Source organism: Alosa alosa, chromosome 22 (assembly GCF_017589495.1).
Source record: "Alosa alosa isolate M-15738 ecotype Scorff River chromosome 22, AALO_Geno_1.1, whole genome shotgun sequence".
Lineage (NCBI taxonomy): Eukaryota > Metazoa > Chordata > Actinopteri > Clupeiformes > Clupeidae > Alosa > Alosa alosa.
Window position 1 is genome coordinate 26,597,773 of NC_063210.1, and position 17,423 is coordinate 26,615,195.

General features: G+C 39.7%; 1 protein-coding gene across 1 annotated transcript; it reads right to left on the bottom strand.

The window, feature by feature from the left end:
* Positions 1–1,117: 1,117 nt before the first annotated feature.
* On the bottom strand, positions 1,118–16,992 carry LOC125287172 (nuclear GTPase SLIP-GC-like). The gene is made up of 14 exons (XM_048232727.1): positions 16,797–16,992; positions 16,482–16,679; positions 8,804–8,985; positions 8,442–8,487; positions 8,251–8,358; positions 8,083–8,170; positions 7,826–7,968; positions 7,571–7,747; positions 7,006–7,163; positions 6,806–6,929; positions 6,572–6,680; positions 5,838–5,971; positions 2,303–2,384; positions 1,118–1,326 (listed from the first exon to the last, which is right to left on the bottom strand). Exons 2-14 carry the CDS (start codon positions 16,596–16,598, stop codon positions 1,274–1,276), a joined length of 1,521 nt encoding a protein of 506 aa, XP_048088684.1. The 5' UTR covers positions 16,599–16,679; positions 16,797–16,992; the 3' UTR covers positions 1,118–1,273.
* Positions 16,993–17,423: the final 431 nt, after the last annotated feature.

Sequence of the window (17,423 nt, forward strand, 5' to 3'; positions counted from 1 at the left end):
AATGTTCTACTGCAGCATAATCACATCTAACATATGCTGCAGCATAATCACATCTAACATATGCTGCAGCATAATCACATCTAACATATGCTGCAGCATAATCACATCTAACATATGCTGCAGCATAATCACATCTAAAATATGCTGCAGCATAATCACATCTAACATGTGCTGCAGCATAATCACATCTAACATATGCTGCAGCATAATCACATCTAACATATGCTGCAGCATAATCACATCTAAAATATGCTGAAGCATTAAAGCACATAAACCCCATTAAAATGTCAATGTTAATCTGGATTAACAGGTTTACCATATCCAACCTCAAGATTCACTAGAATCATTTATTTCCCGATGCACAGTTCTTGACAACACATGTCAGGATGCCGGCTAAGGTTGGACCCAAATGCAGGACAGGAGCCCTCTGGCTAGGCAGCTCAGGTGGACGACTGGACGGACCAGTGGAACCGCACGGGAGGGCGGTCATGGCGCTTGGCAGACCGACGGGGCATCTCGGGAGCTTGGGACTCAGAACCAGAGCTGGACGAGGAGTCAGGACTGGAGCTGAAGCCGGAGAGCAACGAGGAGTCGGGACTGGGGACCACTCGTCCTCCATTGAAAACTCGTCTACTGTCGATCACTCGTCGTTCCAAAAAAAGCTCCCATGGTTGCTCCCAAGGAGCATGCGAATCAAAATCTAAATACTGTACATGTCCGCTGGGTCTTTGAATGGCTTGGTCATTCTGTCAGGATGCCAGCTATGTTTGGACCCAAATGCAGGACAGGAGCGCAATATTTGGTTCAAACAAGGCTTTACTTACAGCCCACAGGAAAAACAGAGGCCCACGTGATGTACAACAATGACCAACCAAGGACTGAGACAAATACAAGATCTTAAATACACAGGACACTAATGAGGGTACACAAACCACTGGACACAAACAAGGACACACAGGTGAACATGGAACAAGATAATCAAAGAACACAGATGACAGGGCAAGGCAACAAGGCACAGGTGAACACAATAGTCAACTAGGCTAAATGATTAGGTACTCAGGTGAGGGACGGAGACAAGAGACAGGGAGCAGACACATGGCGAAATAAACCACATGGCACTGGACAGGAAGTAAGGAGAACACAAGACAAACTACAAACTAAAAGTCCCAAACCAAAACGCAAACCCCAAACCGTGACAACACACATCAGACAAGATGAACTATATACTGCATGAGTATTTGTCATTGGAAACGTAATGTCTTAAATACGTCCTTCAAGTGTGAAGCTTTTTCATCCTTTTCATCCTGTTCACCTCCTCAGTGATATCTGCAAAATAAATGAGGATACAGATTAAGATTTACTTTACAGAAAACCAGGACTTTATACACTCTAGTTCCTGGCTTATTTGTCTAAGCGTACTTGTGTTCAAAGTGATTAAAATGTACAGTATGGGAAACATTTGCCTGTTGTATTGTCTTGATGGTAGAATTAGAAGCTACAGCTCTGGAAAAAATGAAGAGACCATTTTTCTGATGTCATCCTACGGTTGACATTCGAATGAGTTGACGGTCATATTCAAAATTAAGAGGCCACTGCGAATTTGAATATGACCGTCAACTCATTCGAATGCCACTCAGCAACCGTAGGATGACATCAGAAAAATGTGCAGTGGTCTCTTTGACCTTAAAGCAACACCAACACACTTTTCCTCTGTTGCACGCAAGCTATTTGTTTATCCAGCACTGGCTTTGGAAATAACAATGTCCACAGACAAGGTAGAGTACAGTATGTTGCATGATTTTATGAAAGTATGATGTATTGTGATATCAGAACCAAGTCAAATGTGTAGTTTCTTATGTCTCATTCCATCGAATTACAGATCCGTTACCCGATCTGGCAAACTTGCTTAGTGTGGTTATAGCCGATAGAGAGCCGCGTAGCAAATGCAGAAGTGCCGTTCACCCTGTTACAAGTTGACGAACCACTGAAACGATTTTGGAACATTATTTTAAGGTACAAAAAACTCTTTGGTGTTGCTTTTACAATAACGTTTCCAAACCTCATAACATGACAAACGGCACTTCTAAGGAAACTAGGAAACTAGTGCATTCCCTCTACTGCATATGATACCGGAGTTATGTTATGTACTTTGTTACAGAAGAAGCACATTAAGTTTGTTTATGATTGCGCTTCTCAACTAGAGGGGGTCCCTCAAGAGCAAATCTTGTTAAGGGTGCCTTTCATTTTTTCCAGAGCTGTACTGTATGCAAAATGCTGCTGTTGGTTTGATATTTCTACTCACCAGGGAGAGGCACACTGTGCATTGGGCTGAGTGCATTTTCAGCAGTGTCTGCTAATTTTCCTAGTGTTTTGTCAATATGAGCCTTGGGGGATATAGAAGCATGAAAAGGATGTAATTTTGTTGACTGAGGCAATGACAAAATGATTCAACTCATGATTGCTGAAAACACTAGCAGTTAACAAAAATGATTCAACTCAGGATCTGTCAACATCAAAAATATTTGTATGACTGTGATAAGCACACTCTGAATCGGTTTTGCTGTACAGAAGTAACGGGAACAAATGTAAACGCTTAATGGGCACGTTTCAACCTATAGCCCTGTTAAGTGCTACGTTTTGTGCCACAGAAGGCTCAATATGTCATTACAAGTGCTGTGCAAGATGGACAAGAGCCATATGGAGAAACCACTCTGCCTGTTTAACTCCATATTAGTAAAGTAACTGTAGTGGCATCGGCAGGGGAAGACACCGTGAGTGTACAAGGAAACTTTTAATTGCTGGAAGCAACTACATGTCGGTTAACCACACAGAGCATCACAACAAGGTTGTGGCACCACGTCATCAATCAATGACAATCACTTGTCAACAACATACAATGACAATGTCCAGGATAAGGCTGGCTGTGATTTATGCACAGAGTGAGGTATCCCTAATACATACAGTCATAATCGTGGTAACCGCCCCCAGTTACTGTGGCTACCTTCGCTGAATCATTCAGTCATTCGGACATTATTGGGGTAAGTTTTTTTTTTTTTTCTCAGACTATGTTTTCTATTGTAACCCCTCGTCAGTCAATAGTGAAAGTAAATAACTGTGTATAACTGTTCTGTTGCCTATGAGACCCAGTGAAGTTAGTTTCAGTTTGGTTTGCCCATGAGTTCAAATAATACGCGAGTGCTATACATTATATAAATCTAGGCTATATTTTGCTAGTCACACACAGGTTTTAGTAAAGCAAACATTAGTGCTTCAGATGCGCTGACTGTCAAAATACGGATGCGCTGTTAGATGGATAGATACTTTATTGATCCCCAAGGGGAAGTTCAAGACGTTTGACGTTACGCTGCTGGGTCATTCTCATTGGTTTAAAGGATGTTATGGCCAAAACACACCTAAGACTGATTAAGAAACATTAGAACCATGGAGGTATTATATATAACTGGAGAGAGTGACTAAGTCCTGCCCCCATTCATTTCAATGGCCCATGCTAGGCTAGCTACTTCAGCTAAAAAAGTTTGAAATTGACCGCAGCCATCTTTATGAAAATGGCGTTTCATAGGTGTTCGTTTCCAGCACCAGCTAGAATTAGCCAATATGGTTCCACGTTACAGACGGAGACAATGTAAGCTACAACGGTATGTCGTTGATGAAGATTGGATATTCCCTCAGAGGAAAAGTTGTCCAGGAACGCGCTTCACCTACCCTCGTTATAGGCACAAATGTATTTCATTGGTTGGGATAACATTTTGGGGATGGTGGTGTAGACGTTTGCCCCGTGTCTCAAAATCCTAAACCTTGAGAATAATAAACACGGCGAGCCAATATTGAGTAAGAATTCACTGTACAAATAATGATCCCTAAATGCTTTGGACTAGCTGTAGGCTATTAAGTGCGCAATATGTAGGCTATCCAATGAAACTCACTATAATTAAGTAGACATGGGATGTAAGAAACGCGTTTGCTACATTTGCAGGCAGATGAAATGAAGCCAACACAAATTAAACTTACCGATAGAGCGTAGTCAGCATACATCCCTCAGGTGTATTTTGGTTCGAGCAACCAGGCATTTCAAGAGTCTGTAACTGCAGTAATTTTCAGAAACTTTCCTTTGATGCTATCTAGGCTATTAGTAAAGGGGACAGACCGGTGTTGCACCAAATTCTGTGACCTGTCGAATTTTGTGATTCTAGAGGGCGCTGTTTTATTGGAGTCTATGAATGTACTGAGCTGTACTGACACACTGATGAGGCAATTCTGTTATGTGAATAATTCTTCTAATAAACTTTGTACATTTTTGAAACATGGAACATTGTCTGGGTGTGGGTGTATTACTCCACAGGCCTGCATGTGTATCTTCCTCTCTATACTATCTCTATAGAGTACAGCTAAGGCCTACCCCACCACTCCAGCGAAGAGGTGGACTTCAGCTGGACAGGTCACATATGATGATAAGCCTACTGTCAAATTATGTTTGACAGTAGCCCACTATATTTACTATTACCCCACTATAACTCTGCAGAAATGGACTGATGTTGTACATTGTCATTGACATCAGCAAACACTTTATTTACATTATTGACAAACTTCTTGTCATTGTCCGTTAATTTACTTTTTGGCACCTCAAACTGATATACAAACTTAAGGAGGCAGTTAGTGACCTCCACAGCATTTTTTTTTCTGCAGTTACAGTGACATAATTTGACAGTAGCCTATCAAAATATGTGATCTGTCCTGCTGAAGTCCATCTGTTCACAGGAGTGGTGAGGGGTAGGCTTTAGCTCTACTCTAGAATAATACACCCACACCCAGTCAATGTTCCATGTTTCAAAAATGTACAAAGTTTATTAGAAGAATTATACACATAACAGAATTGCCTCATCAGTGTCAGTACATTCATAGACTCTAATAAAACAGCGCCCTCTAGAGTCACAAAATTCAACAGGTCACAGAATTTGGTGCAACACCGGGTTGTTGGATATTTGGCTTTTGCCTCGACTGACAGCCTGACCATTTAAATCAAATGCATAGCCTAAATCATGTCAATGTTGCAAGAAAGCAAACTAAAGTCATAGACATTTAACTCGTTTTAAATCAAGGGGAGATGGTTAATCTACATGACCCTAACGCTGCGTTGTCATGAACTACAGAAAGCCTTTTTAAAATAGTTTTCATAGCCCTACTGGCCCTACAGACACAGTGAATAGGCTAATCATTGGATTTAGGTCATTGCTACGGACCTGCTAAAATGTACAACATTTTACAGTTGTAAGTAATAGTAACATGACAATATTGACTTTTTTCTTTTATTTACCATAAAGCCTGGTAGGCTATAATAAACTATGAAGGCATTAAGTCAATATCCGTAATTTAATCCAGCCGTTTTATTTGTCGCCTTCTTTACTAACATGGACGCGCGAGGATGCTCGTGTGCAACACTAAACTCGTGCATGAGCTAATCAGCATGTACAAACTGGTGCCGGAAGTTGCAACCATGTAACGGCATGTTTTCAAAAATGTCGGCGGCCAAATGCCATGCTAATTGGCTGAAGCTAACCCTCCAAATCCTGACCCCCTGGATTAGAACAACCCTTTTAAAGGATGTTACGCACAAAACACACCCAAGTCTGATTAAGAAACATAAGAACCCTTTTGAACAATGCGCCCGACATCTGATCACAAAATCACGCCGTTAAATGAGCAAATGTGGACTGGACACACCTTAAACGTTGCATCTCTGACCAGGTGTTTCAGATGGCTATAGGGTTAAATATGGCCTTTTAAGTTCCAACGTGCTGGAGTTCACCTTTAAGACTTACCTTCATGTCATTAAACTTATCCAGTGACTTCTCAGTGGCTCGGTTGAACATGGAGGTCTTGTGCTCCTCAATGCCTTTTCTCAGGACAGCCTGCATTATTTTAAAGGTTCCTTTTCCAGTTTCAGATCCCCCCTCTGAAGATGGAAGAGTTTTACAGAGATATGACCCACACATCTGACATTGTTTACCCACACATCTGACAACATTGTTCTCATGATGCATCAAATCATTGCTTGTAACCTTTCTTCAAGGTGAGATCTGAGATTTTACGCAGTTTCAAGTCCTTAATTTTTTTTGTCACAATCAGCAATCATCTCCTCATGACTGCTAGCTGGCCATTCCATGAGTAGGCATTCCTGTAGGCAGCCCAGGCTCCGAAAACTGGAAACAAACAAAGATGGGGCAGCCTGTCCCCCAAACAAAAACGAAAACCCTTGTGGAATTTCTCTGTGAATACTGCAAGTAGGGGTGAGCTACCTCTCTGTACAATCTGAACCTTTAATATGTGCAATCCATGGATTCAACTTACTGGGCGCATCTCTAATCCATGGATTCAACTTACTTGTGTACACTGGGTGCATCTCTAATACAAGGATTCAATTTACTTTTGTCCACTGGGCGCATCTCTAATCCAAGGATTCAATTTACTTTTGTACACTGGGCGCATCTCTAATCCATGGATTCAACTTACTTTTGTACACTGGGCGCATCTCTAATCCATGGATTCAACTTACTTTTGTACACTGGCCGCATCTCTAATTCTATGGTGTCTTTGAGGCAGTTGTAGATTTCCTTTTTCATCTGTCTGATGTCCTCTTCTAGTGTTGTCTTTAGCTTGTTTTGCTAAATGGTGGAAGTAAATACCTTCAGAAACAAATTTGCATCTGTAACCTTAACTCTTACTTGAGTTCCAGTCAACACGTTTGGAATGAGAGGGTTTGGGTACTGTGTTGGACATTTGGACTCACCTGAGTCTCAAGAAAATTCAAAATCAAAGATAGAGGAAATCTGAAGTCATTAGCAATTCCACTAGTAAAGTTGAAGTTCTCAAGTATTCCAGCGACAGACTTTAATCTTCTGGAGCTTCTCCTCCTGGAGACAGAACCATATTATTAATGGTAGGGATATATATAATTTCAATCAAAGCTTTAGGTAAAACACAACTTACTCAAACAGATCTTTAAATGCCTTGTCCACCAGTTGTCGCATGGGTGAAATCAGCACACCATTCAGATCTGTGATCTTCTTGGTATTTGACTTTGTCACTCCTCCTTTCTGACACAAAGCTCTCAAAGTGCGATGGTACCCCTGTGCTGTTTGGAGTGGCTGGAATCAGACAGTCAGTGCAGCAGTTTGAGTAAGTTGTGATATTCACCCATCCTGCTAGTTGCTACTTCTACATGTCAGTATTACAGTGTTACAACCATGAAAGTCATCATAGCATAATGAGCATTCATGTCATTAGTGTTTTCTAATATCAATATTGAATTCAACATCTTAAGGCCAACGGCCATTGGTGGCGGCATTCACGTCTATGGATTTGACGCTCAAGAGATAGCACACTTATATAAACTTTGGCATCAACATGCGTCAGGCACCGCCAGTGGGTTATGCTACCTTAAAAGTAATGGAGTTCTAAACTTTGGCGTCACTTGATGCGCGTCAGATGCCGCCAGTGGGCATTGGCCTTTATAGTCTATGACTGTTGTACACTTAATGGTTAATTAACATACTGGATTTATCACTTCACTCTCAGCTATTTGGAGACACTTCTGCTCAGCCTCCTTTGCCCCCTGAGAGAGACAGTGACGCAGATCATTGTACTTATCCTGCAGTGAACGATTCAACTTATCCAGCTGGTCTTCCAGTTGCTTCTTCACTCTCGAACATGCCTTGTCTTTCATCTTAGACTGAAAACAACAGATACACATATAAGCTATCCTGTTTATAATCCAAGACACACTGCTGCAAGACTAATATAAACTTACAAATTTAACATTGGTGTGGCTGTCACAGTTTGAGCCCTGGATCAAGGACAGAACCCCCAGAGCTTCCTTAATATAGTCCTCTTCTCTCTTTTCAGGGAAACTGGCATTGAGATTTCTTAGTCGTTCCATTAAAGCTGGGACTTCTAAAGAAAACAGGCGTAGAAGGGCTGCAAGTAAACAAACTGTTTTGGGATTTCGAAAGGACACACAACAGGACTGTGAATGGAATTTCAGTAGGTAATCACATCTTAACGTACCTGTGAGATCTTTAGATAGAATGTCTTGCTTCTTAAATTCCCACGAACTGACAGTGAAAACCTCAAAGTCCTCATTGCTGAAATAATCCTGAGACCGAAAAAGTGCTAAAAGTTAACACAACATTTTTTAGAGGAAGAAAAGTAGAAGTAGAATATAGAAATGAATACCTGTACTTCTTTATGTTTAAAAAAATCATGTCTTATTCGTTCCTTAGTCAGCCCATTTCTATGCACTATGCATTTATTAGTCTTGATCTTCTCATAGTCTTCTTCCTGCTGGTAGGGATATAAAATATGTAATCTGAGATTTAGCGAACTGGCCAGTGTTTCAAACACCATGTAGTCAGATTATATAGTACCTGTGCTTCTGTGATTCCCAGGTCTTCGTCTGTCAAATTCTTGTTACTGAATGAAGAGATGAGGGGGTTCAATAACGCAATGTCATGTAAAACTAACCTCTCAGGCACTTAGTGCTGGTGGTCAGAACACCACAGAACACAAGTGGTTATCAATCAATTTACTAATGTAAATTTACCGTTTTGTTATCTGTTCTATCCAATAGCATACTGTTATTTCAGTAACTGTGTTGTCAAGCTCATCCAATATATGGCTCCACCAAGAATTTACCATTTTGTTAGTGTTGATTACACCATGCTGTAATTTCAGTAACTACAGTTTTGTGGAGCTTGACAACAAAGTAAAACAAAACAAAAAAAATCACCTCATGTATTCTTCTGGGTATATGGAAGCATCGGTCTTTGTGCAGATGTAGGCGATGTTGTTGCATTCACCACCATGTACCAATTCTTCGATGCTGGCAGTGAGAATCTCCCAAGCATTCTCATCAGAAGCAGCTCGATTGATGTCACTTATGATCCATACAGTGGAACACTCTCTCAGGCACTATAAGTACATCAATGTAAGTGCCTTACATTTTAAATGTCAGTTCACATGTCTGTAAACATGTCAGTTTACATGTCATTTTTTTTAAATGTGTTTTTGTATCTTAGTAATTGCAAAAAAAACATACAAACAAAAAAAAAAAAAATATATATACAGAGCCGCAAGCGGCAATGGTGGGCCCGAGCACCTGCGGTCCGCGACCTGTGACATTTTGAAATCCAACAAAGCACTGACAGCTGGTGAATTTGTCAAATGTACATATCTGATGTGTGCGCTATTTTTTTTTTTTTTTTTTGCATGTTTTCTACAGCGGAAGCACTTGCTCACTTCCTGTTGGGTGTGATGTTGTTTACACCGATGGTAGTCACTAGGTGGCACTACACCAAAAATAAGCAGGGTACAATGATACGCTTCCAAGCTATTCGCTTATGACATACATTTTGTGTCATGCTGTGCAATGCAGATAACAGTTGACTAGTTATCCTAAAAAACTGCTTTCAGCCTACCAACTCGGAGGGCCTGTGTATGGTGTGTAGTGAGACTCGTGTTTTTTGACTGGTCATGTTAATAACAATGCCTTTTTTTGTGTGTCAGATTCTGTAAGTGTGTGAGTAGTTCTGTGTGTGTGTGTGTGTGTGTGTGTTCTAGTGTAGATGTGTGAAGTCAGGACACTAGTAAATTGACATGCGCCTAAACTGAATTAATCTAATGGATCATGTCAATATCCAATAAAACAAAACCCTTCTATTGCCAATTGGTGGCGCTATATCACACACATTAATTAGGCATGTGAATATCATCATACTAATAATATCCAATATTTTTTAAAGTTTCCAACCAATTAACCAAGGTGTTGTCAATGTCTGGCACACTTCCTGTTTGGTCAGCTGCTGGCATTAGACCAGTTTGGCAGTTTGTGTATGTGGATATCATCAGATTTATATTAACTAATTGATGACTGATTAATCTGATGAATCAGATTGTGAGAAGTGAAAAAAACATTCCTTCTCTTGCCAAATGATGGCGCTATGTTAGACATGTGAATTACACATGTGAATATCATCACAGTCATGATATTCAATATTTTGTAAAGTTTCAGATCAATCCATAAAGCATTGAACATTAGTGGCCCATTTCCTACTTGGCCAGATGGTGGCGCTATGCTAGGCATGTGAATTACATGTGAATATTATCACAATCTTGATATCCAATATTTTTGTAAAGTTTCAGATCAATCAGTTAACCCTATGAACCCTAGACTATTTTAAGGGCATTCTCACTACCTTTAGTTAGAAGCATTTATTCTGGTCATTGTAAGTGCCATTTACACATCCTATATGGGTAATTTCAGGGTGTGCGCTTTGTTTCAAAAGGGTCAAAATTTAAACCATCTAAAAATGTACATTTTTGGGTTTTACACATTCAATATACAGCGGGGAAAATAAGTATTGAACATGTCAACATGTTCAATGAGTAAGTATACTTTCAATGAGGCTATTTGCATGAAATTTTCACCAGACATAGTATTAACTCAGATAATCCACCCATATAAAAAATCCAAACATTAAAGTCCATAGGTAGAGTTATGAGTAATAAAGTGGAATGACACAGGAAAAAAGTATTGAACACGCCTGCTGAAATTTCTTAAATACTTTGTGGGAAAGCCTTTATTCGTAATGACAGCTAAAAGGCATTTCCTATATGACAAAACGAATCAGTCACAATATTCTGGTGTGATTTTGGCCCATTCTTTTAAACAGATAGTGCTTTTAGGGTATTAGGGTAAAATTAGGTGCATGTTTTCACAGGTGCATAATTATGCTATTTTAATTGCATTTGTAATCACAGTTGTAATTTCAATCAACTGCTTCACCCCCTGCGGTAAAAGGTGGTAAATAGAATCAAATGGGTTTCAGGTGAGCCTTTACATTGACTAAAAATCCTGAAAGTGTCAGGTTCAACTCAGGAATCAATCAAAACTAAAATTACCTGTGAATTCCATGACAAAATCCCATGGTCAAAGCAGACAGGGCAGTGTATGTATGGAATCTAAAGAAGAGAAATCCCTCCAAATGACTAAAAGGGGCAGAGATAAGGGTCTTATGATATGAAAACATGACTGTTTATTCTAATCTTTTGAGGGGTATATAGGTTGCCTGGAAACTCATTTGTGAGTGAATAGTCAGGTCACTCACGATTGGGAATCCTTTACACTGCTAGCATGGTGACAGGTGTAGAAATATCATTAATTTTGAAATCGTTGGTCAATCACATTGATCAGTCACCTAAACTTTGCAAACTATTAACAGAATAGGCAGTCAGGAAACAATGTATGTGAGCTTACTTTTGGTGTAAAAACGTGGGGCAGCCGTGGCCTACTGGTTAGCGCTTCGGACTTGTTACCGGAGGGTTGCCGGTTCAATCCCCGACCAGTAGGCATGGCTGAAGTGCCCTTGAGCAAGGCACCTAACCCCTCACTGCTTCCTGAGCGCCGCTGTTGTTGCAGGCAGCTCACTGCGCTGGGATTAGTGTGTGCTTCACCTCACTGTGTGTTCACTGTGTGCTGAGTGTGTTTCACTAATTCACGGATTGGGAGACCAAATTTCCCTCACGGGATCAAAAGAGTATATATACTTATACTAAATATATCTCTGCACTTTTCCAACTACAATTAGTGATGTTTGCCGTTTTGCAACCATTGCTTCTATTCTACCATTTAACACAGTCAGTTTTGATTTTGTCATACCCTCTCGTTGTTGATTGGCCTGACAATTTTTTTGTTTGACGGAAGGAGAAAGCCTAGTCTATAGCACCACCTGGTAAAATATGCCTGTTAACTGCATGATGGCATTAAACAAGATGACTTCATTCTGAAAAATATGGTTTACCATAATCCTAAACATTACACTTGAAATGTGTTGGAGTGGACATCAGAAACAAAGGTAATTTATTTCCATTAGTATGAGGTTAAATATTGATTCAAACTCGTTGTATGGTTTATTATTGTTCCTTATAGTATCACCATCGATGTAATGTAAGAAAAAGAACATTTGGCTACATATATGTTGAATTCGTATTGCATATTCTCATGTGCTGCAGTGGACAGCGTTTGACGTAAAACGCTGGTGGTGAATACATACATGCTTACATGCTTCTGATGTTCAAATTGGTTCTGGGCATGTTGTTGGGAAGTTGTTGCTTGGTATGAAGTATAACAAAGGTATACCCTCTGCCAAATGAGGTCAGTCTGTTGAGCTCTTTCTAAGACTAATGTCAAATTTCTGTTGGATGGAATTTTTACCTTTACTTACAACACTCACTATTTATGTGTTCAATAAACTTTTTTCACATTGCATTTGTAAGATGTTACAAAATGGTCTGATTTGGTCAAATTGTCTGTCCATACTTTTCCTTTGTTGTGGAAGTGGTTTAGTGGAATATTGTGACATATTTAGGGCCTGTTTCTGAAAAATGTCAAGCGAACACCCTGATTGTGAAATTACCCATATATTGTTTTTTCAGCACAATCTAGGCTACCCAGATCTGCCACAATTTCATGTATTAATACTTGCATTTGATTTGAATGATTTGATTTTCAAGTTGAGAAACTATGCAGTTTTGTTCATTTCTTCGCTATTTTCTCAGTTTTTGCTTCTTTTCGCTGGCTCTGTCATGACGAATGTCTGAGAAACTCCATCGCTACCTTTTTCTAGCCTGTGCCTGGCGTGTATGTGTATTTGAATGCAGTAAAACAATTTGTTACACTCGTTATACTTCCTGACACTGAGGCCGTTCGCTCCGTCGGCCCAAAAAAGTGTTTTTTTCACTCACAAAAGTCTAAAAGTCATATAACCAAAAGTCATATAACCATTCCAATGACTTTGAAGCTGTTAAGTTAAGGTAAATTAAGCTAAAAAACCTGCATAGTTCGCCTTTAATACTTGCATTGATTTGATTTTGATTTTTAAATAATACAAAGACAAAACACGTATTATACAATTCTTACATTTTGAAATGTATCTCACCACAGCAATCTGCCAGCTGGACATGACTTTCATGTATGAAAACATAAATCTGGCAATATAAGAACCATGGTGGAGGGGGATTTTGGGGCTGAGCAATTTACAGTCATATGTGGTGTGCGCCTTACAAAAATAAAATGCCTTTTTTTATTTAGTGATGAAAAATGACCGTTCTGTGCTCTATATCTGTGACACGAACTGATCTGACTTGACTTGACCCGAGTTTGCATGTTAGCCTGTGTGTGAACTCATGATGATTCTCTACAACAACTTTTTACTGCATTGCAATGAACAAAGTAATGGCAAAAAAGTGTTTCTTTGTCGAACAAATTTGGATGCAATGTCAGTCTTGAATTGGATACCATGAAGGAATTTGCTAGGATCTCAAAATCGGATTATGAACATGTTTTGCCATAGAGAAACACATGATAGCGTTGGATTATGAACATGCTTTGCCACAAAAACACACAAAAATGTGGGGTAGTCGAGCTATATGAAGTTATTATTTTGCTGTCACTTCATCTGTTTTATAACCCAAAAGGATTTACTATGTATCAAATCATAGCTCTGTGTCTCCTCTTTCATCTCACATTCGTGGCATATCTATCCGATCACGGGTTCATGAGAAATTTAAAGGTCCCCTATGGAACGTTTTCAGTTGTTTGTTAACAAAATCAACATTTCCCATGCATAAATGTGGCCCCATTCATGTTTAATTACCACCACCAACAACTCGAAGCATACCTGTGTTGCCCTTAAGGCATTTATCTTTTTATTTTATTTTTAATAGTTAATTCCTTTATGAAATTATTATTTGAAACGAAATTAATTTAATAACAATTATTTTTAATTATCTTTAATTATTATGAAGAGGCTGACAACTGTGTTGCAGTTGCATTATTTTAATCTGTTTGTTGACATTTGAACGTGAAGACTCCTTGTTGATAGCCACGTCTTCTGACAAAGACGTTCTAAAGTCAATACTCGTTGATAAACCGAACCTGGGGCCGTATTCACAAAGCTTTCTTAAGACAAAAATACTTCTTAAGTCGTGCTTTCTTCTTGTTAAGAACAAATTTAAGAAGATTTGATATTCATGAATAACATTCTTATGATTTTTCTTAACTTTCTTCTTAAGATGTTTCCTAACAAAAACACTTAAGAACAAATGAGATTCTTGAAAACAAAGTTCTTACATTTCTTCTCAATTTTCCTCGTAACTTTAAGACAACCCTAGCCTGGCGGGCCATCCTATATCATTGAAATGTATAGTCTGGCATCAAACCATGCACCTCGCTTAATCCAAGGGGCGGGCAGAGAATTGTCTTTCAAACTGCCTAGGCATGCAATAGGCCAGCGCTACGACCATATCCGTATCCGGTCGGCAAACCGGCAAATACATCCTTCTTCGAAAGGAATGACTTAAGTGCATTGTGTTGCTCAACTTTCAAAGAAAAGCACAAGTCCAACTTCTCCAAAGTTGACGCCAACGCCGATTCAAACAACCGCTCTTCGTTCGTCATAGCCACCTTCCTTGTTGTTCACCATCGCAGGACTGTCGTTATCCTGTTAAGCCCGCCTTAAGACTCTCTAACAAAATAGAGCACTGTGATTGGATGAGGTCCACGGCGTCAGCCAATAGAAATCACTATGGTTTGATACTAGACGTACAGGCTGAGCAAATTAATTTGCTGCCGCTAGGGTGCGTCTAGATTTCTAGGCTAAGACAACCCTGCAACGGTCTTAAAAATGTTAGTGTGAAGTTGAGCCTCATTCATATAGTGCTAAACACATTTAACCGTTTTAGACAGCTCGTTTGAAATATTAGCCTTTATTACGTGTACTAACAATATATAAGGTTACCATTTATTGCTAATTTTAGCTTACTGCTATTGTTTTCGGTAAGCCCTCTAACCTGAAAACTGGCATAACCAAAGGGTTCTTGGCAGCATGTGACGCACATCAACGTCAGCGTTTAGAACATGTTTCATTTCTTAAACACAACGTCCATGGAAATGACCATATTTTCTAGTAAAAACTGCACATTTCAACCTAGAAATACCTAGATCTAGATAATAGAAACCTAGCCTACCGTTTCAAACATAAGAACACGAGTGCTGTTGAAGGCATGGCTTTTCCCCCTTAGCAACGGTTGCCACTTGTAAACAAAACTAACGTTACGTTTGTAGCAGATAACTCGCTAGTCAGATTCAAATGGCACTTTATACAGTCTATGAATGGCACTGAATGGTGTGTGTGTCATTGAAACGTGGTTTCATCGTTTTAAACTAGGTATAGGCCTAGGTAACGTTAACACTGTTGATGAAGGATGCAGGCCTTTCTTATCTAAGAAGTTCTAAAGTGAGAAAACAAAGAAGTTCCTAAGAAATACGACAGTTCTTAATAAAATATTGGTGAATAGGATTTAAGAATATTCTTAAGGACTTCTTATTTTTTTTCTTAGGAATCTACTTAAGATTTATCTTTTTTTCGTGAATACGGCCCCTGGGTGTATAGTATCTCGATATAACACCATTATATCGAGATACTATACACCCACCCCATATGGGCATAGTATCTCGATATAACACCATTACCATTACACCATTACAGCAGATCTAAGTTATGCTACATTTAATTGGGAAGGCATTAGCGTGCACAAGAGGGAGAGAGCCGCAGGTTCCAGCTGGCTTGTCATTGTTGATAATTGATATCTCCTTTTTATAAGAAACTTTTAAAAGGAAATTGTGATGGCAACAGTAGTTCCCACTATTGACCATTTATAAACTGTGAGAGGGCACAGCCATAGGCACAGCACTAGCCATAGGCTAGTGGAGCTGGCAAAAGAGTCTTAAAGTGACAGTGCACTTAAAAAATATCAAATGAACAGTATTTCTTAAGACATTAGTTTTCTACAACAAAATTACTTGTCATTTAAATGATACAAAATGTTATATATATGTTATTTTTTTGTTGTGTGGCCCGCCGGCCAATTTTCAAAACCCAATGTGGCCCTTGAGTCAAAAAGTTTGGACACCCCTGGTCTAGGAGGAGTACGTTAAAATTGACCATGTGTCCAAACGCACAAAATCCTTATTACCTTACCTCCTGTTGAGCGTGGCTAATGCAATGTACATACAAAAGTTGTTCGTCTTTGGGACCACCACACATCTACCACATTCGGTGTGTGTTGCTGAAACTACGTGTCGACCACGAAGCTCAATGACATAAGGGGGGCGCTATGGAGTCTGTGGGCCACTGTAACTGAGTAGCTGGCGCTATGACTGATGTCTGTACCAAAATTCCACCTCAGAAAAGACAAAGTCATGTCCCAAAAATAGTGAAGAAGAAGAAGAATCATCATTACAAAAACAATAGAGCTTCGCTCTTTGGTGCGACCGTCGGTGCTCGGGCCCTGATGAAAACAAATTAAACCAAGAACAGCGCTGTCACTGGTTGTGTTATATGTGTCACCTTTTTCCACATATGTCGTCTGCTCATATCAATGTCTCCAGTTCCTGGGAGAACCATCAAGACCAGATTTTTTAGGATGTCGTTACAACCAGGCAGCTTGATAGTCACAGACTTCATGAGAGGCCAGTAGAATCGCTCTTTGGAGTTTAGCTGGCCTGATTTTACATAACTTCGGATTGCTTGCTCAAGATCTTTGGCCTGTTGTTCATATATTCATGTTAAACACTGCACTTAAATGCCTTATAAATAACAGTTATAACAGTTATGAAGATGTTACAAAAATACAAACGGATTATTTTCTGCTGGGACACTCACTGTTTGATGAGACTCAATTTTCTTTGTTGAAGACAGAAACTCTGGGATCAGTGCTGAGAAGTTATTGTCTGATTGCAGTTCCTCTAGGGGTTTCTTAGTTCCATCTGCTCCATAAACAGCACTGATTTTTTCACTTGCACTCTTCAGCTCTGTAGAATCCCCTTCAGTGTGGTCCTCATGAAGAATGAGATGGAGGAGTTCCAGCTCTTCCATCCAGTTCTAAACAGGTCAATACGAACATGACCAATATGAACATGAAGTGGGCAATGACATGGGCAATGACATCCAAATTATACCCTGACATCACTGGCTATGTCAGTAGGCCAGTGGCGGTTCTAGGATTTTTCTGAGACAGGGGCCACATCATACACTGAGGGGCCAAGAACCGGTCAACATCCATACACAGAAAATCCCTTGTTCAGTAAGGCAGAGGCACGTAGTCTATGTGATATGCAGGACTATACGAAGTATACCCAAAGTCCTTTTAGGCAAGTCCCTCCACTCAACGGCCATATTGCAACGCTTTTTGGGCACTCATCGGGCATCCTATTCGGCATAAATGCGTGTGCGCAAGGCTTCACGACACCAATCTTGCTCCAGCGGCGAGTTCACAACACACCATATGAT

Excerpts from the sequence above, each read along its gene's own strand:
- LOC125287172 (XM_048232727.1), bottom strand. The coding sequence starts at position 16,598 with ATGAAGTCTGTGACTATCAAGCTGCCTGGTTGTAACGACATCCTAAAA. Across the intron at positions 8,986-16,481 it reads GACGACATATGTGGAAAAAG|TGCCTGAGAGAGTGTTCCAC; the intron begins GTGACACATATA and ends ATGTACTTATAG. Across the intron at positions 6,681-6,805 it reads TGAATTTTCTTGAGACTCAG|CAAAACAAGCTAAAGACAAC; the intron begins GTGAGTCCAAAT and ends TCCACCATTTAG.